The 27308-nt window shown below is 42.4% G+C and overlaps 1 protein-coding gene across 1 annotated transcript in view; it reads right to left on the minus strand.

The window, feature by feature from the left end:
• The window catches only part of Thbs4 (thrombospondin 4), a 44967-nt gene that overhangs the window by 16247 nt on the left and 1412 nt on the right, over positions 1-27308 (minus strand). Inside the window, exons 2-10 of the mRNA XM_027401734.2 lie at positions 24541-24744; positions 11512-11759; positions 9208-9316; positions 8534-8616; positions 8209-8260; positions 7781-7992; positions 6286-6423; positions 3479-3553; positions 600-752 (exon numbers count right to left, since the gene is read on the minus strand). Of these exons, the coding sequence (XP_027257535.1) occupies positions 600-752; positions 3479-3553; positions 6286-6423; positions 7781-7992; positions 8209-8260; positions 8534-8616; positions 9208-9316; positions 11512-11759; positions 24541-24744 (1274 nt within the window). The remainder of the gene's footprint in view (positions 1-599; positions 753-3478; positions 3554-6285; positions 6424-7780; positions 7993-8208; positions 8261-8533; positions 8617-9207; positions 9317-11511; positions 11760-24540; positions 24745-27308) is intronic.

A 27308-nucleotide genomic window follows, 5' to 3' on the forward strand; every position in this document is an offset into this window, starting at 1 on the left:
AAGAGCAGGGCACCAGAGCTGGGAATGGAGAGAAAGGCTGACCACTCACTGAGCTGTGCCTACAGCAGGGTTGAGTGCCACAGAAAAGGTGCAACCCATCCATGGGTGACAGATTTCCCAGTTTCTGCTAGCCCTCTCATTTATCTTTGTACTCCCCCTCCCCCAGAGTATGAGGCCACAGTATCACTGGACATCTAAAGGGTGAGGACAGTTATGAATGACAATAAGTATGCCATAAAGTATAAATAGGGGGACAGAGCAGGAGGAGAGGGAAGGGGGGCTCTCACTCCTCTTGGTTGTCGGCATTTTAGGCTAAAATTTCCACAGAAGGCCATAGGGAGTTGGTATCCCATAGGGGTCCCACCATCCAGGTGTCCAAGTGGCTAGTTGCTCCTCAGCTAAGAGGTAGAGAAGAGGGACATCAAGGTTGGATGGGCTTCAGATTGTTGCTCAGAAACCTAACTGAGCCCGTTATATTCTGTGCTGACCTGGGCTACAACTTATAAGTTTTGGCACACATTTACCCTGAAGCAAGTAGGAACTGGGGAGGGTTGTGCTTAAAAGGAAGAGGAAGACAGTCAAGCAAATCAAGAGCTTACCACACATGTCACATCTCCCTGCCTCTCTTCAATGCACTGTGCATTCACACTGCACGGGTTCAGCTCTGGGTTCCTGCAGTTTCTTTCAGTCTTGCACCCCCTTGTCTGGTCACCAGTGTACCCTGGTTTGCAAGGCCCACAGCGATAAGATCCCTGCAAGGGACAAATATGAGATGATAAGCCAGAGTTGGGCAATGAGGGTTGAGCATAGCAACCCATAGCTCTCAGCTCACATGCATGTCTCATAACCTCCTGTGCATGTTGGTGAACCTGCAAGCAGGCAGGAAGCTGCAACTGGACACACAGCCATTAGAGAACTAGGACTGAAGGTGGAGAAGTCAGGATGGTATCCATGGTATCTGATGAACCAGCTCCACCATGCCGGTAAGGGGGAAAGGCTGAAGGCTGCAGTGAGGTCCTCGGAGGTAGAATGACAGACTACTCTGGTGATAGGCAAATGGCCTGATTAAACAGTTAGGTTAAAATAACAGTTCCTTTGGCTTTTATACACATGGAGACATGGTGATGGCTTGCCCTGAGAAGTTCTGAAGGTTTCCTGGGAAGAAATAAAGAAGCTGTGACTCCACAGAGCACTTCCCAGGCTAGCGAGGACTTTTAATTTTTCTAAAAGTTAAAATATCAATGCAGATAGTTTACAGAGTTGTTTTTAACATTCATTGATTTATTTCCTGTGTATGAATATTTTGCCTACATATTTGTATGTGTACTACATGTGTGCCTGGTGCCTCCAGAGGCCAGAAGAGGGCGTCAGGTCCTCTGGAACTGGAGTTAACAGATTGTTAGCCTCCATGTGGGTGCTGGGAATGAACCCTGGTCCTCTGCAGGGGCAGCAAGTACTCTTAACTTCTGAGACATTTTTCAGCCCCTCAGAGTGTTTTCTTCATTAGATGTTTTTAGTTTTATTGAGATTCAACTGGAAAATAAAATTATGTGTGTATTTGTGGGGTTTTTTTGGGGGGAGGTTAAGGGTGGGTACAGGTGCCATGAAGCATGTGTGGAAGTCAAAGGACAACTTGTGGGAGTCAGTTTTCTCCTTTGACCATGTCGGTCCCAGGAATTGAACACAGGATGTTGGGCTTGGCAGCAAGCACCTTTAAATGCCAAGCCATCTCACTGGCCCAGAAATTGAACATTCTTAAACTACTCAGTGTGGTGATACCTAAATTGTGACATAATTACCACAGATAATTTACAAAGCACAGCTATCACCTCATTGTAATGACCTTTCTTTATTTTTGTTTTTAGGTAAAGTATCACTTCACAGTCCAGGCTGGCCTTGAACTCACTAGGTGTCACAGACCTGTCTTGAACTTAGGGTGAACTTGCTGCCTCAGCCCCCTGAGTGATGGTATTACAGGTGGAGTAACCCTTTTGTTTTGAATGTTTTTACACATATAATACACCACTTGTTAAGTATGGGCACCACATTTGCATGACAGCACCTCAGAGAGTATTCATTCACAAAGCTTAACTGATTGACTTAAGTTACAGTTAGATGATTTTCATAACTGTGGACCTCTTGCCTGGCAATGCCAATGTTCTTTGCCTGTGATTTTTAAAATGATCTGTCAGTTCATTGGACATGCTGTTAACTCCTTCCTTTTCATGGCTTCTGCTCTTTTTCTCTTGCCTACTCCTTCATCTTGGGGTTTTCTGGAGTTCTATCCATGGCCTGCTTTTCCTCTCTCTGGGTGGCTTCTGTAATTACCTTTATACCAAGGTTTCCCAAATCTATTTGCACAGGCATGCTGTGTCCTTGAAAAGGCTAAAAAACATAAGTACCGTTATGTTTCCAAGTGGTCATAGCATAATGGTGAATGTCTCAGGCTCAGCAGCAAGACTGGAAAGAACTCTAAGGAGATGTGTGTCCTCAGCCTAATTATGCAACATCCCTGCACTGCAGTCTTTTAATCCATAAACGGGGCACCACATACTATTACCCACTCACAGGGCTCTTCTGAGAATTAAAGGATATGATGATATTTATAAAGGACTTTTATTTGCAAGGAAATGAGATGGGAGGTAAACAGCTTTCCCAGAGAATTATGGTGAGTTTGAAACAAGTCTTTGCCTAAAAGTTATGGTGACTGAGAAGCATCAGAGCTTCTTTCATTATTATTCTACTCTGCTCCATCTTTTATCTTCACACAGTTAATAGGAACTCCCCAAAATAAAACCTATATTGGAGTATTTAAATTACAGACTTCCCTAAGTACTAGCATTTAAATTAAATGCAAATGGCTTTCTGAAAAGTTTTCTTTAAAAAAAATAAAACAACTGTTTGACAATCCTGTAGTCACCAGTAAAATACTGAACCATTAATAGCACCTAATAGGCTCTTCAGTTGAGGACCATGTTGAGCTTCACCATCAATTTCACTGGCTTTGGAATTCCCTAAGAACCTAGCTCCTGGTATATAGTGTGAGGAGTTTCCAGAAGCGTCTAACTAAGTAAGGAAGCTTCCTGCCTGTGGGAACATAGTGACCAGCTGCCTCACCTCCAGAAGAGCCATTATCACCATCACCCCTTCCCTGCTGCACTGGACTAGGAGCCCAAAGGAGCTTCTTCTGACTTAACTGCATTTTCCACCAGTGACTTTTTCACAGTGATGAAAACAGGAACTAACTGTCAACGAACAGAAAGCTTTGACAAAGGATAGAGAACTTGGCTTTTTAATACAAAAATGAATTATGAAATAACTAATACAGTAAACAAGTTTTCAGCAAGTCTTGTGCCCTCATTCTGCCAATCAAATGTTATGTGTGCATATGCTGTGTGTGTTTGGAGTTAGGATCCACACACCCACCTGCTTCTGAACCTGGCTCTGCTTTGATAGGAGAACCATGAGAAATACTTACCAAAGTGTTGATGCAGATAGAATTCTGAACACACGCTCCATTTCCATGTCGACACTCGTCAACATCAGTGCACACCTAGGCATAAAAGTTCAATGACATCTCATACCCAATGCTTAAACCAAGGCAACTGAACTTTCCCATCTTGCCATGTTTGGATGAAGACATGGAATTTCAGGTAGGATGTCAACTGAGGATTACTTTAGCCTTCTAGGATTTGTGCACCTAGTCCAGTTGCAGATGCTAACTGTCCTCACACAGTTTAAAGCCATTCAGAGAAAATGACATGCATAACTTATCTATTCCATAACTTCACGTCAGGAAAGCCTCTCCTGTCCTTTCGGATCTGTAGGTACCCAACAGACTTCTGAGGGCTCCTATTTCTTCAGTTCTGGAAAGTTCTCAGCATCCCTCCAGTCTTGTTATTTCTAGTCTTTGGATTCACCGTCAGAAAAATAGTTTCTTTTGGCCCCTGCCCTCTTGCTTGTTTTATGTATCTTTGCTAAATTCTGGATCACCTTTCAGCTTCTTAGAGGGATCTAATCTGTTTCACCCACTGAGTTTTAAAAGCCTGTTTTTAACCATATATTAATTATGTATAATAATGTGTTTTATTGTGACATTTTCATACATGTGTCATCAATTGAGCTATTAAGTTCAGTGGTTATACTTTTAATTGGTAATGCCATTTTACCTTTCCTAAAAATATTTTTTATTGAGCTTTTTGTTTATTTCTTTTTAAATATTTTTAATTTAAATAGAATTAGATCACTTCCCCTTCCTTTCCTTCCTCTAGCCCCTCTAAGGTACCCTTCCTTGAACCCTTCCCCTGCCCCCTACTCTCAAGTTGATAGTCTCTTTTTCTTTGATTATATTTGTTACGTGCACATATATGTATGTGTATGTATAAGTATACATAAATAACTCCTAAATCTATGGTTCAGAGAACATTTGAGAAGAGGGGATGGAACTATGGTAAGAGCCAGAACACTAGGAAGTCTTCGGTGGAAACAGTTTCTCCTAGAAATGGCTGCATGGACAAGACCAAAACAGCAGCAGTGTCAATGGCCAAATTAACATGGAAGGGAGGAAATTCCATGGGGTTCGACCCCTAGACCAAGAACTACAGGCCACTGTTGACTGCTGGAGAAGGTGAATTAGCTTCTCCCAGATATGAGCCCCATTATTGATTGTCCAGTGTAGAGTGATCAGCCTTGAAACCACTTATACACACATTGATATTAGTTTCATTTGGATACTATTTTCTATTTTCTCCAAAGAGTACCCTTTTCTTTAATCACAGCATTGATCCTTTATATTCGTTTTATGTTTATTATGTTTCCTTATCACAGTTTCTTCGTAGCAGCCCCTATATTGCTGGTGGGCAAAATTCCACTGGTCCTGATATTGGGCATCTGCACACTCCGGTGTGTCTTTGATTGGCCACAGCTCTGTGATATTACTCCTTTAGGAAGGTTTTATGCTAATAGCTATGTTTTATGCTAATAACAATGTTTTATGCTAATAGCTGTTTTACTGGTAGCACAGACTTGGAGTTTCTAACTGTAAATGGTGTAAACTTGGTGCTGTATTGTATCATAGGCAATTTTCACTGTTGTCAGCCATGTCCCAAAGCTGGAGTCAAATTTTCTTGCTCTTTTGAGCTACTGATGTTTTTCCAGCTCTTTGTCATAGAAAGAGACATTCTCTAGGGATCCTAGCTTTACATACATACAGACTAGGTCTCCTAAAGCTCACGACTGCTGTCCTCATGTCTATGAGCTGGTGTGTGTGGCACTGATATTCCTTTTAGCCCTAGAAACACTACCTTCTTTGATTTCTGCTGAACTTGGCAATCCATTAAAATCTGTCATAAAATTTTAGCAAAGCAACTCCTTCATACACACACACACACAGTCAGGGTTGGGGATTCATATTCATGTATCTACTGGGAAGTGTCCCTTACTAGCTTCCATCAAGCATTTTATATGGAATTTTGTCTATTTTCCTTGGCTTAGTCTGAGAGATTTTGTTCTTAGAAGAGAAGCAAAACTTGGCTCATTATCCTGTTGGCTCCTTGTCATTCCTGTGTCCAGTTTGCTTTCTTTTTCTAGCCTGAAAAATGATGCCCTGCAGAATCTTTTGATAAGCAGCAAGGAAATAATGACCCTTTGCCCTTCGTCAAAGCTAATCATTTCCCTAAGGTAGTAAAATATATTTATAGACCAACCATTTTTAAGGACCGAAAACATCAAAAAAGCATTTCACAGTCAGTCAGTTAAATAATGACCAGATAGAGTAGAACATTTGGAGATAAATGGAGACTGTCACGCAGTACTGAGGTGCTTTCTGGCAATTTATAGCTTATGTAAGAAAAAGGGTAGGCTTCCTCGGGGGATTATCTCGACTCTTCAAACCCTCTCATCTTAAAGCAGCTTCTGATTGGCAACAATGGCCCTATAAAGTGATCTAATTTCCCCAAGCTTTTATTTGCCTCTCCAGTTCTCAGCCTGTTCCATAGGACAAGCTGTCCAAAGGCTATCAACAAAGGAAGTTTGAAGTCATACTGCAATCTGCTGTTTCGAGTTTACTGCTTTTCTAGCAATACTCTATTATCTCAACTTTAACAGCTTTGTCTTCCTAGACTTTAGAGACATATGTCCCCAGCAATGAGTCGAAAATCTTCCCTATTGGCTCGCTGTATACCTGGACACACCACCAGGCCCTTTACCCTGGTGGTAAAGGGTTATGATGAGAAGCTGGGGAATTGCCTGAAATTAGAAATGAATAAAACCTCCATTTCTGCTCACCTGCTTGTTTGTCTTAGCAAAGTTGATCCCAACACCCTGCACCATGGGCCCTGTGAAGCCTACTGGGCAGGCATCACATCTGTAGCCTGGAGCCAAGTTCACACATCGCACACCTGGATAGCAGGGATGGTATTTGCACTGGGGAAAGAAAACACTCAATCTTTAGTTCCATGAGGAAAATAACTTGGGACTTTACATAGTCTATTTGTACATGCTTATTTATTCCTTTATATTCTGGGGAGAAAGCCGTGACAAATGGAAATTAAAAATTTCAATTTCATAGATATGTGTTGAATCCCCCATTTACTCAGTGTGAGTTCCCCTGTTTACTATGTCACAAACAGTGCTCTGTCAACATCAAAATAGTCTTTAACCAGTCTGCCTTCAGGTGTTACAAGCCCCCAGCATTCCAACAATTCCCTGTGAAAGTCCTGTGTCCCTGCACCAGTTGTCAGGGGATTTTCAAATGATGCCTAGCACATCTCAGACCCTTTCATGGGAAGACCTTGGGTGAACTGAGGCAGGGCAGGATTTTCTACAGCTGGACAGCATCCTTCAGGGATGGCCTGTTTCTCTGCCCTGTCCAGTCCAAAGCTACCTAAAAGATGCAGCCCACAAGATGGGCTCTGGTGACTATTTTTTAAACTAATGTAAAAAACATGAGCATTTCCTGCCCTTTCAAGAAGGAGGAAAATTCCAGCTCACAGATAAAAACCAGATACAGTCCTGTGGAACATGTGCGGTACTAGTTCTCCAACTCAGGGATTCCTAGAGACCAGCCTAACTTCATACTACTTGGATGCAGGTAGTCATCCGAGCTGACACTAGCCTGCAGAGCCCACATGAGAGGTGTCTCCCCTCAACGTCTCTATCCAGCCTTCTTCTTGATGGTGCAGGGAAAGGCATATTTTGGGACAGCTTTGCTACCAGCTATGGACACTGTTACAAGACCAGACTCAGGACTGGATGATGGTCCTGCTGGTTTCCTTCTAAAACTCTGCCTGTACTTCCTGCATGCTCTCTTGGCTTCATCGGTGGGTGCTTGGGCTACTCTCAAGTCTCCCTAACAGATCTTCTTGGTGTGAGATTCCTCTGCTCTTTTATTTTAAGAAACCCAAAGAAAGCTACCACACTTCTGGAACAAGGACTCTTATACTGACCCTTATTCCCCACATGAGCAAATTTCTAATAGAGATTGATTCAGAGAAATAAGAAATGCAGATGTTGGAGTGGGAAGTAGAAACTACAACAATGCAGCAAAGTGGTCAATTAAACAAGCCTGGAACACAGCAAAAAGTAATGACCATGGCCACAATTGTGTGCTGTGCCTTCTTGCTGCCACTCCCTGTATCTCAGGGACCCCAAGCATCCATAAAGAAGCAGTTCTTTGGAGCTAGAGGACAACTCCGGGGGCCCTAATCCACAGTATAGCTTCTTGTTCCAGAGTGGCAAGGAAGAGACATGGAGAGCCCCACGCTGTCCAGCTGAGCAGTACCTCATCCACATCAGAGCAAGTGATTCCATTCCCTGTGTAGCCATCTGGGCAGGGTCCACACTGGAAGCCATCCCTGGTGTCTGTGCATCGGACACCTCGGAAGCAGGGGCTGGAATCACACCGGCGTGTTGGGCGAGTTGGGCGAGTTGGGGGTGCTGGAGGAGCTATGGGCACCAGTGTGTTTGGGGTTGGGGACTGAAAGCTGAGGGGACCTGGAAAACAAGACCAGTTCGATCCACAGGTTTAGTAATTCATGTGGAATATGTAGGACACAAAATGAAATTTGGCTTTCTCATGAATGTTCCCCTGCTTCCCGCCAATTCTTGTGCAGAACGACTAGAAGCCACAGTTGTGTGGCTTCACTTCAGATCCTCGGTTAGTCTGAACTGCCCCACCCAAAATGAGCCGGCCAGCACAAAAGCACTTACCACAAGCCTGGCATTCAGCAATAGTGTTTCGCAAAAATGATGTTTCCTTGACCTTTAGAAACAGAAGGAAAAGATTGCAAAGGAATAGTTGATATAAACCAAAAATGAGAGCATCCTTCTATGACTGTCCAAGAAAGGTTTCCACAGCACTCAAGGAGCCTGCCCCCCACCCCCTACCTTGGGCTCATGGGCTATGTGGAGCTATGTGAGGCATGGCTCTGGGCTAAGTCCCTTCCTGCTTGTGCGGTCTGCCATTCCACCCACCAGCACAAAAAGTCACTGTCATAGTGCTCAGGCTTAACTAGTGATGGCCTCTGTTTCTCACCTGTTGCCTTAGAAGATCCTTCACCTCTCCAAGGAGTTGGTTTAATTGTGTCATTTGGCCCAAGAACTGTCGATTGAAGTCTCCTGTAGGAATAGCCAAAGGTAAGAAATATTCAGCTAGGGTCACTTGGTTCTGCAGGACTAGGGATCAAAGGCCTGGCATGTGAGTGCAAGCACTCACTCTACACTAAGTTACATCCCTAGTCCATGGCTTTTCTGAGTCAGGGTCTTACTTTACAGGCCAGGCTGGTATCAAACTGGTATATCCTCCTGCCTTGGGCTCTTGAATGCTGGGGAATACAGGCATACATACCCTGGTTGATGATAGTCATTTCTAAGTGATTCAAAATGAAATTGACTCCCTAGACAATCATTGTTATTAGGTTATTAAACACTTAGGGTATCTGAATTCAATCTAGGGTAATCTAATTCATTTAACAAAATAATGCGACTGATGCTGCTGGTTGGTTGGTCCAAATTTGTGAGTTATGAAAATAAAAGGGCAGTGAAAAGATTCCTTGACCTGGACTTTGTTCAAGAGCCTGATTTGCACAGATGCATCCCCTGGGGCCACTGTCCTGCAGGCACATATCTGGGTTAGGGGGCCCAGCCCCTCTAGGGGCCTTGACTTGTGTCTGTATTTATGAGCATGCACCCACTGCTAGGAGCCCACACCTGTGTTAGTGGCAGCCAGTGGCTCACTCTGCTGCAGGAAACAGTCTTGTAAGCTGGCCACCTGGAACAGCGAGCCCCGCACCACCAGCTTCAGCTCTTCCAAGAAGTCCTGGGGGGGGGGAGGAGGAGGAGCAGCAGCAGAAGGAGGAAGAAGAAGAAGAAGAAGAAGAAGAAGAAGAAGAAGAAGAAGAAGAAGAAGAAGAAGAAGAAGAAGAAGAAGAACCAATTGCATGCATACTGTCACTGTTCAAAATCCAGTGTGCTTGCAGAACCACACTTTGCATAACCAAGTAGACCCGTGTGCTTGGACACAGGCACTTACATAATTTCTGTAGATTCATATTTGTCCTTAAGCCCATGTGCCCCACCTTTTGGACAGAAGCAAATGTGAAAGTAGCCAGTTGCCTAGGAAAACATTGGCATATGAAAGGGTGTTTTTCCATCACAGTATACATGCTATCCTGTGGCAAGAACCTCTCAAGGAGTGCCTGGAATTTGCTTATGGAGTTTAGATTATGATAAAATAACAATTCAGTTTAAAGCAGTGTTGTTAGGGTGTCTTGGTTCCACGTTGTCACAATAAGCTTCTGACTTTCTTGGGCCACAGGAAGAGTAATGTTATAGTCTGTGATCATCAGGTACTTGTCACCATTCCTTTCTCTGGTCTCTCCTTGTTGATCACAAAGCCAGTCTCCTGACTCTTTCCCCTTGTACTATTGATATGATGTGACTATGACAGAAAGTTCATGTTAGCTGCTAATGTGATGTGATCATTGTTATGTTGGAAATAAAACATTTGCAGAGGATTTCTGGTTTTAAATTTTGTCAAGATTTATTCAGCCCAGTAACAAGTACTGAAATGGATGTCAGACTGTGTGAGAGGCAGGACTCAGGTTCTGATTTCTATGGTATTCTAAATGTCTGCAACAAGTCAATTTGTTGATTAACTGAGTATTATGTGGCCATGAAGACCAAGGCTCTAAGGATCCTGGGAGAATCTTAAGGCAGAACTTTTGAGAAAATTCTGAGTATAGTTTGTGATGGCCTTTGGTGGCTGAATCCTGACTTTCAGCAACTAATTTGATTATAGACACCGATTTCTAAAATGATCAGTGGCAGAACTTTTTGACTGTCATTCACTTTTGGGTGATTTGGGGGCCTTAGAAGTGAAAAATCATATCTTTCTTGTCATTAATTGCCTTGTCTATATAAATTAAAGATTTTCTTTCGAAGTTCCTAAAAATCCAAACAAAACCCAAATACCCTGTAGATTTCAACACTTTTGGGAATTTCTGCTTAGCAATGCTTCCTGATACGCATGGACAGAGTTCTAGGGTTAGTTTTAGAGTTTTTCACATCACCATGTAAAATGTTAGCACAGTCCTACTAGCAACAGAAACCACTGTTTACTTCCTGCCTCTTTGTAGGGTGGGCATAGACAGCTTGTGACTAAAGCACATACAATGAAATAAGCAAATAGAAATGGAAAGTGAGCATGGAGGCTCAGGAGACCACAACATTGTGGTCAAACAGATGAATCTCATCACTGGTGTTGGTGCTCCTTTCTCTACCAGATAAAACTCAAGAACTGTGACCAGATATAAACGATCACAAAGGACAACCACCACCACCAATTCTTTAAAGGAATCAAAGCATCTCACAGAAAACAAAACAAAACAAAACACAGAAAAGATTTTCTATAGCAGGTTCAGTGATAGGACAATTAGAAACTCCCACAGACATGGCATAAAACCGAAGGCAGAGTTGATGGGATTTTTTTGAGACTTCATTGAGCCGAGCCATCAATAAGCTCATCTTTGTTAGCAAATGGTTTGCCAATATCTATGGGAGAAAGACGTGGCTTCTTTGTGCTTGGCAGTTTTCAACCATTCTTTGTTATTTGCAAATAAATGGTAACTTCAAAAAAGGAATGAAAATACACAGTCCTATTTGACAAAGATAATATACTTAATTTTAGCTACTCCTTTAAAACTTTGCAATGGTTTGAACAGTCAACTCTAAAGAACCTACTTATTCCATCAGAAACAGAAGTTCTCAATTTTGACTTCCTATTAAATATGAGTTTTAAAAAATACTGCTGCCTAGGCAACAGAGCTTCAGATTCTGATTATCCGTCTTGGGGGAGGGGGCTATGTAGCCAATGCTTTACAATTCACCAAGTGACTCTCATACATAGCCCTGGACCAACAATGGCTAGCTGACACATCTTTCTTACCATAGGCCTTACTACCTGGGCCCCGCAATCCCACTCTCCACCTTGGAGAACTGTTTGTGTGCTCATACCTGTGGCTTCCTCTGGAACGTCCTCAGTTCAATGGACCCTGGGTTCTGGGTAAGGCCGGAAAATGCTCCAGGGAGGTTGTGTGCTGAATCCACCTGGGCACAGTCCACGTACAGTTCTATGGACCCGGTCCCTCTCTGCAAATTGCTCAGTCTCAGGAGAATCCTGTGGCGCCTCCCATCAGCCAACTGCAAGTTGTTGAAAACCACCAAATGGATCTTCCCATCATTCTTCAGGTAACGGAGGATGGCTGGGACCAAAAGCAGAGCAAAGAGGTGATGAGAGGAAGAGAGGAGTAAGTCACCTTCAGGTCACAGGGCTGGGCCCCTGGAAATAATGTAGGCTGTAACCACAAATATTGATTTACCATCTTTTGTGTGCCAGGTACTGTCCTTGGCATGATGCAGTACCTTCCTCCTGGGGATGTTATGTGAGGATGGAAAAACATAAGGATGCTAGCAAATCCAGAAATAAACACTGCAACTTCAATGAATAGGCAGAGCCTTCCCCATCAGAAAGTCAGATAAAATTCACGAACATTCCTAAAGGCATACATCCATTAACTCACCAAGCACTAGCACCCCTGAGCACTTCAGGACAGTGAGTGCTGCTCTCAGTTGCTTTAATTTCATTGGGCAACTCTATGAAACTAGAGTAAGCACTGGGGCAGCAAGCAGAGCTTAGACAAGTGAAGGAGCTTGCTCAGGTCATTGTAAGTGGCAGGATTGAAATCAGAGCCCCTGTGTGATGTGTTACAGGGCACGTCCAGGGCTTTGTAAGCATATTTCACATCACATTTTAGACCCATCCTCAGTAACTCACCCTTAACAGTCTAGAAAACAGAAGCTTATGGCCATAACCTTATTTTCTGTTCTCCCCAATGCAAGGCTATCTATCTTGCTATGCACTAACTCAAGACCCAGGGAATTAAAATTTTCTGGCTTTCAGCTTTGCTTTTTTATTCCACTGTTGTCCTGAATATGTTAGGACTTGAACTAAAATCTGGTCCTGAAAGTCAACCTTTTGTGAGAGGAACTTGCTGGCTGAATTTTGCTACAAAGACTAAAATGATTTGTTTCCAAGGTCTTGACGAGCCTGCCAAGACACTTTCAGGTGTGAACACACACACACACACACACACACACACACACACACACAGAGAGAGAGAGAGAGAGAGAGAGAGAGAGAGAGAGAGAGAGAGAGAGAGAGAGAGAGAGAGAGCTAAAATTAAATTGGAATGTTCATTTCAGGGCCACAGAGATGGCCCAGTGGATTTACATCCTTGTTGCCAACACTGATGATTCACATGGCCAAAGTCAAGAAGCAACCGTCGAAACTTCTCCACTTTGATGAGCCCAGCTGATGTACATGCGTGTGCACACACTAAATGTTGAAATGTAGTAAAATTGTTCAATAATGTACTCTGCACAGCATGTACATCTGAGAATGATGGGCTCCTTAAATTAAAGCATAGTCATAAATCATAACACAGGTCCCTGTGAAGTAGTTCCAGGGCTGGGCAGGCAGGTCAGTGGTTAGGGTCACCCAGTTTGGGTTCCCAGCACCTCTCTGTAACTCTAGTTCCAGTGCTCACTGCTCTCTTCTGGACTTTGTGGACACCAGGCAGGCATATGGTACACATCCATACAGATAAACACTCATTCAAAACAAATAAAAATAATCTTTGTAGAAAAAAAACCAGTTTTATACAAAAAGAATATAAAGACATCCTTGGTATTTTATTGAATGAAAAGCAAAAGGAAGTTGTAAGTATATAATCTTCCTGAAAAGTATATATATATATATATATTTTTTTTTTTTCTTCAAGTGCCTCTTCAGCAGCCTGGAAATGCCAACTTAGAGCTGTCACACATGCCAGCTAGCCCATGAGCTATTATGTTGCAATGTTACCAAAGAAAATGGTATATTTTTAAGGGTTTGGTCACATTTCACTCCTAAATAGGAAGTTCAACTTCTTACTTCCTCCCCACTCTGCTAGCTCTGCCTTTCCATTTGACAACCTCATGGGGAGAGGGACAGAGCTGGCATCTTGTTCTGTGACAAACAGATGTTGAGGCGGGGTGGATGAGTGGGGCCTGACAGAGCTTTTCTTACATCTATGTGGTCACCACTGTGTGCTTCCTGTCGGAGAGGAACTTGTAAGATCTGGGACCATCTATGGTAGCACAGTGCTAAGTTTCCTGAAGTATTGATAAGACTTAATAAAAATAACAAATGGCATGAAAAGGCTAAGATGATGACTGCACATGAGGAGAATCCCCGGCCTCCCCGTCTCTTTACCATCTCTCTCCATCTTCCCGAGTTTGGGGATTATAGGTGTTGAGTCACTTTCTCCTGAGAAGAGAATGAGGATTGACTTCTAATCTTGGATGCAACAAAATCTTTACCTTTTTACTTACTATTCACTGAATCACAAATTAATTTAAAATAATGGCTCCATGGCTGGGAGTTGGAGAAATATACAGTAACTAAGAGAGGAAGAAATTAGGAGCAAACACAAGCACCACTTCATTTTTTTAAACTTCAATTACTTCACTACTTAAACCAGTTTGCAAATACCTGGTGTTTTACAAGCCAATAAAAATACCATTTGTCTATTAAACTTGAATTAGGTCATACACACTTCCAGCCAACACGCCATTATTCTAGTTAGAGCCACTACTTCTCCCTGTATTAAAGGTTTAAGAAGATAGACATGCATTTAAGACACAGAGTCTTTGAAACAAATACTCTTGATTTTCCTCCCCATACTAAGATTTCTGTGGATTTCAAAGGAAAAAGTGTTTAGGCACACTGCCACTTTTAACAGATCTCTGCAGATATGGTTTATTTTCACAACTGAATAGCTGAGATGAGTCTTATAAACAGCACCCAGTGGGGTAAATGCCGTGAGTAGGACCTTTCAGAGAACAATTAAATGACTTCATTTAAAGCTTTCCACATTAATAAAAGCTGACAGAGTGGCATGTCCGGGTCCTGGCCCAAAGCAAGCCCTGCCTGTGTGCTCAGACCCTCCTGAACGGGTGCTGTATTTCTACCTTGCATTTGTGCCTACACAACTGTCTCCCAAGTGACATATTCCCTCAAGGGCCTAGGACTTGTGATGAAGGGGGAGAGGAGGGTGTGTGTGTGTGTGTGTGTGTGTGTGTGTGTGTGTGTGTTGAAACTTTCATTGGCTGTTAGAAAAATTATCGCGAGCCTTGACATTTACTGTTCTTCATCCTTGATCCAATAATTTTAGTTTCTCTTATGGCTTTAATTTTTCATTTTTCCTCTTTTATGGCATATTCCTTACTTCACTACCTCTGTACTTTTATATTATATTCTCTGAGCCCTTAGCCCACCCCAGAAGGCAGTCAGGGGCCTGCTGGGAAAATCGACATGTCCTCATCAGTCACAGACACTCAGAGGCCATGAGTTTTGTTCCTGGAGAACCTGCAGCCCCTGGGTGGTGCCTCCTGACACCACCCAGAGGCAGAGAACACACAAGCTCCCTCTTTTCAGGGCTCCCAGCATCCGGAAGCCAGCCCCTGACCCTGGAACACCACACCTCTGCCAGGTCATCACTCTGGGGAAAGTTCTCTGGGTAGGTTCTGTTTCTCCAGCTGTAGTTCCATTTGTTCCCAGGCTCAGCAAGCCAGCTTGGTGTTCTGCTGATCTTGTGGCCTGATGCAAAGGGCAGGGCCAGGCTGGCTTGGAAGGATGCTGGCATATGCCCCTGTGGAAGGTGGCCTCTGCCTCTATCCACTGTTTTTCTGAGTTCCTCTCTTAAACCCCTGGCTCAGCCTTTCATCAATGGTCCTTTTTGTAGTTTTGGGACTGGAAGCCTGAGTTTTCTTTAGGGTTGCTCTGTCCAGTTCTTTCTTGTTGGAATGTTTAATAGTTTGGGTTCACTTGTATTTGTATGAAGGTTTGCACAGATGTACACTGTGTGCACTACATTTGTGTGCACAGAAGGCAGAGGTCAGAACAGGGTGTCAGATTTCCTCGAACTTGAGGAACTTGAGCTAGGGACAGTTGTGAGCTGCTTGTTGGATGTTGAGAATGGAATCCAGGTCCTCTATGAGAACAAGTGCTCTTAGCCTCTGAACCATCTCTCCAGTCCAGTTCTTGACTTTTTAAAACAAGCACAGTGATGAGCAGATGAACTTCTCCAATAGTTCCCTAGTAGTTTCTCTTTCTTTGTTTCTTTTTTCTTTTCTGTTTTTCGAAACAAGGTTTCTCTGTGTAGCTTTGGAGTCTGTCCTGGAACTCACTCTGTAGATCAGGCTGGTCTCAAACTCACAGAGATCCACCTGCCTTTGCCTCCACCCAGTGTGCACTACCACCGCCCGGCTCCCCAGTGGTTTCTGATTAATTCTAAACTTCTTGTCCCAGGACAGGCCCTTGCCTGACCATCACCTTAATTTCTTTCCACCTTAATTTCTTCTTCATGTTCTTCAAATCTGAAAGGAACACAGCTGTTTGTTGTTGTCAGCCACAATCATACCTTTTTAGAAAATGTGGAGGGCTTTGCTTCCTAAGCTTAGCCCTTTGTGTCCTTCACAGTCTGGGGCCTGATCTGATGGCACAGAGCAACATTTGCTTGCCTGTGTACTAGGTGACACAGCACCCAAACTGCCGAACCTGATTAGATGCCATTTCGGTGGCTTTTAAGGAAAACAAAACCACCGAACCAAACCTAAGCTAGAGGATGTGAATGAAGTTCTGCTACACTGGGAAGGAATATTCAAAACATTGCTTTTGAAGAAATGGACCTTGTAGTTAAAAAAAAAATGTTACAGCGAACTGACTTTTAAAGTAATGAGGTAGGGTACCAGCTTTCAAAACCTAGAAATGATAGAATTTGTGGGCTCTGGTAGAGTTGTTGAGAGTAGCCTGGCCTTCAGGAGCTCAGGGAGGTGGCATAATGACAATTGGCTTTACTCTTCAATATTTAAAATCCCGGATGAAAACCTTCATTGTCAACTTGGGTCATCTTTTAAAGTCATTATACACTTTAAAAATGTATTGTTGCTATCAATGTCCTCCATGGTAGAACTCTTGTTTATCTTTGCTGATTTATTTTCATGGGGTATGTACTAGGTCATGGTAACTTTTATACATTGGCATTCAATAAAAGGAAATCACCAAGTAGCTTTTTCCTAATATTCTCTGGGTGACCATGGTTAATGTAGCCCTACTTCAAAAAGTTTTCACATATGTAAGGCTTACAGAGGATGGGTGAAGAGAGAATCTGGAGAACCACTAGTGAAAGGGAGGCACAACAATTATGCAAAGAGCCAGAGCTGGGAATTATTCTGAAAGGTTATGAAAGTTGTCATAGTACACTATGTGTTGTCAGTGACAATGTTGTGAAGGGCACAGAACCCAAAGGTCATGCTCTAGGACAGTTGCAAAGCAATTTCTCAGCACCCCTGGGCTTTCCTAGATTCTGCACATTCTCAGAATATTATTAACAGGACAACTCATCCACTTAATATCTCTCTTCACAAATCCCTTCAATAAAAGTGCAGCTGCCACCGGCGCAGTTCTGGCCACAGGGAACTCATTACTTCCCAGAGAAACGGATGTAGCTTTTGGATAGCTGGCTGCAATTTTCCTAGTACAGAGAGAGTAAGTCCCGCCCAGTGGGTTCTAATCTTACTTTTCAGGGCCAGAACAGGTTTAGTCTGATCCCTGTGTCAAACAATTTTCTTCAAACACTTTCACACCTCGCTGTCTTTTGTCTGGCTCCTTTATTTTTCTATTTCCTTTAACTTTCCAACTTGGATGTGATTTTTTAAAAAGTGTGTGTGTGTGTGTGTGTGTGTGTGTGTGTGTGTGTGTGTGTGTGTGTTAGAGGTGTGTCCCAAATGGATGTCTCTTCTTGAGGGGTGCTCTGATTGGACAGTGTCCAAGATGAGATGCAGCAGTGTAGATGTGGCTCTGTTAATTTAAGTAGCCCAGCCATACATGCTCATTAATGAAAAGCAAAATCTTAAAGAGCCTTTTAAATTTAGTTACAGTCCTAGAGATATAGCTCAGAGGGATTGGCTGCTCTTCTAGAAGATCTGGGTTCAATTCCTAGCACCCACATGGCAGCTAACAAAAATCCACAACTCTAGTTCCAGGAATCCAACTCTAGACACACATGTTGTACACAGACATGTACATACATGGTGCATAGACATGCTTGCAAGCAAAACACTCATATGTATAATATAATAAGAAAATAATAAAATAGTTGAGTCACAGTATCTGACAATTCAGATATTCAGCAAATATTTTTGCATCTCTGCCAGGCATCCAGTGTGGTGCTCAACACTGGTTCTCAGTGCTGTCAACTAGGACTCATGGTCAGCTCTCCCGTATTCTGCAGTACGCAACTCACTTTTCACTCCTAGAGAATAGATTTACACTTGTACTTATTCAGTTTAATCTAATTGACTGTGGCCCACAGTGCCATCTTGCAAATGTTGATGGCATTCAATGTGTTCAATTCTGCCTCCTTGCTTTGTGCTAACTGTAAACACAATGAAATACTACCATGACCTAAGGCACTATGTTGATTCTTGGCTGTAAGCTGGTTTATCTAAACCTAGTTGTCTTCTAGCATATTCATTTTATATCATTTGGAAAATAAAATGAGAGACTATGAGATTTTTCTGAAGTCAAGATATGTCATCCTTACATTACCTATTTGATCTTTCACCTTGGAAATTGTTGTGAAGAAGAGAAAGCTCTCTGTGTCTTATTCTTGCTAGCCCTTGTTTGTGTTTTTAAAACCCCAGATTTATTTTCCAGGAATCCCTAAAGTACATGTATAATAATAATGATAACAATAACAATAACAATAATATAAAACTTCATTAACTGTTGTAAAGCTCATCAGTCCAAGGCTTTCAGGATCTTCTCCTATATAAAAAGAACATGTGCCACTCTGCTTCCTGTGACTTCTAAATGTTAGCAACAACGGCTATCACTTGCTTTACTGGGTACTCCAATATGTAATCCACCTGGACATGGTCAGCTAAGTCCAATGAGGGACTGTTACTCTGCTTAGGACCCCCACCCCCCACCTCTGTCCCACCCCTATCAACATCCCTTATCACCTCCAGTCCCTTGTCCAGATTCCTGAATTTTGGTTTTGTTTTATGACTCATTTAGTTTAAACAGGGCTATCTGTATGACTATCATATTAGGACTATGTATTGGATACTGGTGGGGCTAGTGGGCACACATTAGGAACACAACTGGACAATGGTTTCCCTCTCTCTGAATCTTTTGTTTGTTGATTGGTTGGTGCTGGGGACTCAGCCCAGGCTAGGAAAGTCTTACACTATGAACTTCATCTCCAGCCCTCTTTTTGTACTTCTTACTTTGAGACAGAGTTTCACTAAATTACCTAGGCTAGCCTTGGACTTACTCTGTAGCCATACTGGCTTTGAACTTTTGATCCTGCTGTCTCGGCTTACAGAATAGCTGGCATTGTTGGCATGCAACAGCATGTCCAGTTTTGATGTTGTTGTGCAATTTTTGTTGGTTTGTTTGTTTTAACCATTCTTGACTGTTTGAAGAACACTTCTTCTGCTGAGTAAGACAGAAGCAAAAAAAGCCAACTTCAACTAATCTCAGATATCTGGTAATTTTAAATCATGTTTCCTGACAGTAGACTTTTCCTTCCTCGTTCTTCATTCTGAATATAGCACAAATATTGCCTTTATTATTCAATGTGCAAATCAATAACACCAACTCAATTAGATTCTAGCAATTCTAATTATTTTACTTTTGTGAAGGTTTTGCATGTGGCCATGTTAAAATTGAGCTCAGGCATAAGACACGGGGGTGGGCCTAGGCCCTATCCCAAAGGATATGATAGACTCTGACGATCCCCTATGGAAGGCCTCACCATCCAGGGGGAGCAGAAGGGATATGTGATAGGTAGGGTTTTAGTTGAGGGGGGGTGGTAGGGGAGGAGGGGAGGGAGAGGGAACTGGGATTGTTGTGTAAAACGACCTTGTTTCTAATTCAAAAAAAAATTTGAGCTCAGGTACACTTTGAAATTTAGAAGGGAAAATGAGTGTCAGGCCTTTCCAGCCTGGCATATTGTGATGAGTCCACACAATTATCATTAGTGTTTGAGATTTCCCACTTTCCTCTATTTATTACTGGGTCTGGAATGCTTCTTTCTGGCATTCTCCTACTTCCTTCAAGCTATACTTGTCTTAAGCCTGCATGTTTCAGAGCTACTACCCTGAGCCACCAGATACTTCCTATCCTTAGGCTGCAGAGCATGACTGGCTGTAGTCATGGTAGCAACCTTCTGGGTTACCCTTCATTTCAACACCACCAAGTTGCTCTTGGTGATAGCGAATGAAGACCAAGGGAACAATTATTCCTATTGTCTTTCTTTCACAGGAAAGGTTATCAGCAAAGAAAGATAATGCTGTCTTTGGAAGATGGTTGGCTAAATAGCAGACATCTGTCCCATCCATCCATCCATCCATCCATCCATCCATCCATCCATCTATCCATCTTATACTACTACCTAAGAACCTGAAGTTCTTTTTTTTAATTGAGCACCGTAGGCTAATGGGGTTCACTACACACTTCCATTTTGGGGGTCACTCTGAGATGACTATTATCACCCTTGCTCTAGAGATGATAACTGCTGACAGAGTCACAGATGTGCGCAGGGTGACCACTTGACAGAATTTTTAACCAGCACTCAAATCTGGAATACTAGCAAGAAAGTTGTCTCCAAGTCAGATACTAGAATGGCTTCAAATGTACCTAAGCACATAGTTTCTGTAAAATACTCATTTATATAAAGATCTTACCACCCGTGTTACCAAGAATTTGACAGATCATTTGTATCAGAAACACTACCCGTATCTTCTTGTATGTAAAAGATCTCTAACAAGCATTTATTAAAAAAACTTTTGTCTGGCAATTTACATGTACCAGACATTGTAATTCCATAATTTCCATAAAATGGTGCGTCACCATTTATTTCATTCAACTTGCACATATGGAATCAATTTTACCTTCCTGGCCCTGCTATAGTATATGCAAAGGGACATATTAGTACAAAAACAGGGTAAGGGATGTCTTACCTCTGCCAAGAAAGAGCTCATAACCTACTAGAGAGACTTGTAAGCAATCAAAGTACAAAGAAGAGTATAATCAGTACCCCTCTTGGCCAGAAAGCATAAAGTCATATAAATAAACCTATGAGATGGTGTTTACAAGGGTCTTCAGCATGTAGGATTTTGGTATTGGGAGATGATGCAGGACATGTAATGGGGGGGGGAGCAGAGAGCAAGTACAGCAGGGCAGAGAAAGAAAGACGGCATGAGTGCACCCAGAGTGTGATATCTGCTCTTTCTAGCTGAAGCACAGGCTTCAGAGAATCCCATAGTGAGACACAAATTGGGAAGTATAGTTGAGGGTTATGTTTGGACTCTATAGTGTAGAGCCTGGAAAGGTAAGGCAATTGTACCATATTCATTTTGGAATAGGAGACCCTACAGGTCCCCGTAGTTGGGTGGACCTTGACTTAACTATTTTGTGAGCAGTAATTAAATGGCCGTGGGCGGGATGAGTTGGAGAGGGAGAGACCTGAGGCAGAGAGCTCACTGGCAAGCTCTTCTGCAGTGGTCATTAGTCATACTTCGATTTATTCCAGGAATTCGTCTAGGATCAGAGGCCCTAATCCTGTTCTTCAACACCATCCATGCAGTTGTCTTCCACTCCCATCTTATACCCACTCAGATCCATTAAAGGGAGAGAGGGCTGTATTTCCTACTCCTGTGTTTTAAGCGGGTAGAAATACATTTGATTTCTTCAACAGAAATGGAGACCAGCTGAACTTCAGCCAGTTGAAGTATGCCTGGAGACCTCCATGCAGGGAGACCATTCTCCCATGCGCCCCTAAATATGTCAGCAAGGCTACCATTACGTATTTCAGTGAGAATGCATAACCACATGCTAACTCTTCTCCATGGACTGGAGGGACTCACTGATTCTCCTCCACTGTGCAGTTTATCATGGCTGCTGCTCCTTCCTAGAACTTTGGATTTGGCAGTGATGGCAAATATCTGTACATTTCCTGTTGTTCTAGAGAAACAACTCTATATGCATCCTTCAACTCTCCAAGCCTTAATACTCATATATGCCGCTTTACTTTCCGAGAGCTCTCTCATTTCTGCGTTCTCCCAGAACTCTTTTGTTGCTCATATTTTTCTAAGAATCATTTATATTTTCTAACAGGCTGGAGGCTGAGGACGTGTGTTGCTCAGCTTTTCATTGCTGTGACAAAATTCCTGAGGTCAACCACTTCAAAGAAGGAAGTTTATTTTGGCTCGCAACTGTAGAGGTCCATGGGCAGAATATTATTATGGGCAGCAAAAAAAGATCACTTTGTGGCAGCCATAAGACAGAGAGAGAGAGAGAGAGAGAGAGAGAGAGAGAGAGAGAGAGAGAGAGAGAGAGAAAGGGAAAGGGAGAGAGAGAGAGAGAGAGAGAGAGAGAGAGAGAGAGAGAGAGAGAGACAGAAGTCCCAGAGCCCCCATATCCCCTGTAAGAGAACACCCACAGTGATCCAACTTCCTCAGCACCATGTAATACTGTTGCAGTGACACACAGTCTTAGTACTTGGGCCTCTAAGGAATACTTAAGATCTACAGGGTAAGGGAAGGGTTGGGAATAGAGCTTATGGTTAGAGTGTTTGCTTAGCATACGTGAGACCTTAGGTTCAATCTGCAGCACTGGAAAACAAATTGAGAGGAGGTTTTAATCAACTACCTCATCTTTTCCCTAAAACATTGATCATCAAGAACTTACAGCTGCATGGCATCCCTGTGTCTCTTTGAAGGAAACAATAACAAGCCCTCTGCTCATTTCAGCACATGCTGTGGATCTAGTGTTACTTTGACTTTGAGGGTAAATGGGAGGTGTCAGTTCAGGAGTGATGGCTTCCTATGTTCCCTGGCATGATGACCCACACAGACCAGGCATCTTAGAAGCAGAGGAAGAGATGCAGTGAGTGGGGAAAGCTAGGACCAGTTTTTTATTTTGCTGAATTGAGCAGGAACAAAGGTCTTTCCAACACACCTGAAATATCTGGAAAGTCAGCAATTAGTTCAATAGATGTGAGGCAAATGGGGCTGGCTCATGGGAGGTTAAGAGTGAGGGCTAAGCTACCTCTTAGCATGGAAGGGAACTGGGGAAAAGAGTAGGAAGGGCTGACCTATCTGCTCATCATGTCGCAGAGTCTATTATCTGAAATCACATATCACCCTGAGACTCACCAAGGACAGACCAAGAAAGCCCATGGGAGAGTGTGTAGGAGGAGGAAAGTGGGGAATAAAAATGTGACTTAAAAGAAAGGGGTACAGCCCATCCCTTTCTGCTTTAACTCTACCAGTCTATGCAAGCAAAGACTTTCCTCTCTTAGCCTGAAGGTTTAAGAGTTCAAGCATGAATACATCCAAGAGACACTCGAAACACTAGGAAGGGGCTAGTTTATAAAGCAAGCTGAAATAAATATAGAACTCAGGGCATTCTGTTTTATAAATGCACAAAGCAGCAAAATATGTGTCTGTCACATTCCTTAATAAACGGGAACAGGTGTTGTCCCCAGGGCATGAGTGGAAAGGAAGATGGTAAAAATCCATGACTTTTTCCTTTGGGAGCTACTTCTCAGTGACGATAGAAATTCCCTTTGACAGTTAAACATGTCAGACAGCAGTGAGAGACTTGTGTGCACTGAGGTCAATCAGGATGAGAATTGTTCATTCTTCCCTGTAGCTTGAGGTGTGTGGGCTCCTGTGAGACCAGCAAAGCACCACCTCAGCTGGGAGTTTCATCTGCTCAGCTATAGCATCCGAGGGAACACAGGAACCGTGAGGTGGTCTCACATTTATCCACTGAAGTCTAAATATCCTATAAGGTGGTGTTTGGTGGTGGAGACTTGGAGGGTTAGTAAGGTGGGACCCCCATTATAGGATTCATGCAGTTACAAGATGAGACACAGTGGAACGTGCACTACCTCCACCTTGTGAAGTTACAGTGAAAAGATGACTGTGTAAGACAGGCTTGCCTGCCAGGAATTTGACATCAGGCTTCCCAGGCTCTAGAACTACAAGAAATAAATAAGTGTTTTAAAGCTATTTATTCTACACATCAATTATAGCTGAAGATGATAAATGCCATGCGGAACTGTCCTGGTCTCATCCATTTTTGAACTGCATTCAGAATAACATGAGGATGGAACTGTGTCAGAAGGCATATTCGTGGTGAAAGAGAGGATAAATAATGTAAGAGTCAAAGGAAGGGGTGGGGTGCAGTGGAGTGCTAACCCAGGGCTTGCAGGGTCACTGTACCTTTACCCTCTTAGTAGCTGTGATTACTATAATAAGATCTGCACACGGTTGAGCTTATTAATACTCTGTCATAGGTTGAAGAAGGCTTCACAGATACCCAACACTTCCCCAAGGATCTATGGGTGGTTAGAGTTAATGGTGGCTAGGGGAGGAGAGACAGCTTCTTCAGTGGTGTAGCCACTGACAAGGCACCCACGCTCCTCTAAATAACCTCATCACCCGTGTTCCTGTAAATTCTAATTAAATGCATTGGACACCAACAAACAACCCCTCAAAACATGAAAGCAGAAGGAGGATTTGTTGGGAAGATGAAGGAAATGTGGGATTGGGAGAGGACAAGAGAGGGCAGTGCAGTGGTGACTACAGAGAAAACACACTCCATACATGCATGCTAATGCCATAACAAAACCTACTGTTCATGTAATATGGTAATAAAATAGCTACATTGGACACAAGCAAGTCCTCATTTTTCTCTCTCAACCACTTTCATGCAAGTAAGTGTCCCATAAGAAGAATATGGCAATATGGCATAAAAATAACCCAAAAACAAAAACATGAGAAATGGGAGCGATCTAAAGGAAAGTAGACCTCAAGTCCTGGAATAGGAGGAGCATGTCATAAAAATCCTGCAGGTTGGCTTACCTTTGTTCAAGCGTCCCATCACAGTGAATTCAAAGTATTTGCTGTTGTCACTTGAGGAGTAGAGGCCAAAGATGGTGGCTGAGCTTTTACTCTGCAGCTTGAAGGTGGAAATCAGGTAGATCTCGTGCAGGTTGGGATCTGTTAGGACTGGCTGCAGGGCACCTGGGTTCAGCCTCTGGCTGGGGGATGGCAGAAGGTCAAAGACTAGAGAGAAAAGAAGGAAGGAGGTGGTCAGCGAAAGGCTGACTTTTGTTTTTGTTTTTGTTTTTGTTTTTTCGAGACAGGATTTCTCTGTGTAGCTTTGGAGCCTATCCTGGCTCTGGAGACCAGGCTGGCCTCGAACTCACAGAGATCCGCCTGCCTCTGCCTCCTGAGTGCTGGGATTAAAGACGTGTGCCACCAACGCCCGACAAGGCTAACTTTGGAATGAACACTTTTTATTGTTGTTGTTGTTGATTTGTGGGGGAAGCATTTGACAATAAGCTACAAAATAATATGAAGTGATCGCGCCCCCCCCCACCAGATTCGCCAATTCTTCCTTGTCTTTAGTAGTGGCTGGACATTTGGAGCAGAAGAAATATAGCACAGTATTTATGACTTGTTATAGCTCTAAAGAGAAGACTGGATTTGCAAACATAAAAATTGGATTTGGCTGAACAAGTGGCTCTGAAAATGCCCACTAGGAAGAAAAGTACTGAAGGCTTTAAGCACAAGGGGACAGACCAGAGCAACCGGCCCAGTGTTCCCCTCATGTCCTCAAGCAGTGAATTGCACTTATGGCATCCTTTATGGACCTGTTGGACCAGAGCCAACGTGTGTGTGTGTGTGTGTGTGTGTGTGTGTGTGTGTGTGTGTGTGTGTGGTTTATTTGACTCAACTGTATCCAGAAAGATGGAGTTGGTCTACAAAAGTAAAATCTTCATTTGTACAGCTGTATATTGATTTTCATCAGCAGGCAGCACTTTCTGGCAAAAGCTTACCAAGACTCCCTCAAGTATGAGAGGTTAATGTCCAGAGCCACTGAATGTCGAGTGACAAAGCTGATGGGGGCACTACTGATACTCATACCAAGTGCATGTTGGTTTACACAGATAATGCTCGAACAATTCCCTGGCTGTCCTGGAACTTCAGCACCTAGAACTATTGCTTGGCTACAATAATCTGATTGCTGAAAAGGTTACATGAATGACTTATAAGGAGCTCCTACAAATCGGCAAGATGATAAGCATCCAAACAGAAACAGGCAATTTACAGAAAAAGAATCAAAAATAGCTGACAGGTGTATAGATAAGTGTCTATGTGCTCATTTAGTGATGAAGGAATTGCTAATTTAAATAATACTACTTTGCTATCAAATTAGACAAATTAAGAATACAGTAATACCTAACAGTGTGAGTGAGAGGTCATGGTCTACTCAGTAAGTTTTAAATAATAAAAACCCAAATTCATGCATGGTAGACAAGCTCTCTATCACTGTGCCATGTCTTCAGGCCAAATTAGTGTAAGTGTTCTGAAGGAATGCTTTATATGTTTAAATAACAGTATCAAAGACTCTACAACACAAATGTGCCTTGACCTAGCAGTGCTACTGAAAGGAATTTACTGGAAGAGAATAATAGGTAAGACAGTGAGAGACTTAAGTACAATAATATTTCCCATTACTGGTGATTCTACAGCTTCTGTTGTGGAAGGAATTAGATGGAACTAGACAGAGCAGGAAGCTCTCCTGGCTGAGCACTTTGCCACAGAAACATCAAAGTTCCTAGGCAAAGAATGAAGGACTCTATTGTCCAAGCCATCCATGCCACTTCAACTGGCCAATAAAATACTAAGTATGATATCAAAATACCAGAGACAATGTCGGTGTCCTATATTACAAAACTGACTAAATTAATTTTGGTTATATTTTTTGAAATGTAGCTAAATTCATGCAGACATAGAAATATGTTCATGATATAGTTTAAAAAGTCATGAAATTATATATATATATATATATGTGTGTGTGTGTGTGTGTGTGTACATGTGTGTGTACAACATGCTATCTTTAGTAATTTATTTGTTTAGACAAGATGATTCAACATCTTTACATTAAAAGTAGCTATTTCTAGGTCATATGAGGCTTTTTGTTTATTTTCTTGCAATTCTGGTAAAATTTTTTACAACGAACAAGTATTACTTTGTACTAAAAAATGAATAAAATTTCTAAGACAAACAGGAAAAACCCTAGCTACTCAAGAATGTCTATTCTTTTTAATAGATAATTTGTTTCCAAGATGGATCTATGCTGTTTTTTTCCCCAGAAGCTCTCATATAATAGTGTTGGAAAGTAAAATATCTAATGTATCCTTTTAGTACCCCCACATCCCCAAATTATGAAAACAATTCCTATATATATGCCAAAAGGGAAATCAGGGTATTTAATTTCTAAAGAATTGAAAACTTATCATTCCCACCAATGGGGGGTAAGGTTGAAATAAAGTGTTGTGAAAGAGAACCCCATTCTAGATAAGGCATCTTCAAGAAAGACACATAAATTCAAAGTACGAAAACTGTATTCCAAAGTAGGGCCGGGTGCTTCATGCTCATTTCAGTTTGATCTGGCCTGTGATTTGACTGGCTCATCTGAGTCGTTTGCTGCTCTCCAGAGGCTGAGCTGGGGTTAGTTAGTAATGACTTTAGAGAGTGTTTTGAGAAGGAAATGAGAAGCTACCATTTCCCATTAATGTGATTACACTTCAATAAAAGTACCAGGATGCAAGCACAAGCCC

The sequence above is a fragment of the Cricetulus griseus genome, chromosome 2 (assembly GCF_003668045.3).
Source record: "Cricetulus griseus strain 17A/GY chromosome 2, alternate assembly CriGri-PICRH-1.0, whole genome shotgun sequence".
NCBI lineage: Eukaryota > Metazoa > Chordata > Mammalia > Rodentia > Cricetidae > Cricetulus > Cricetulus griseus.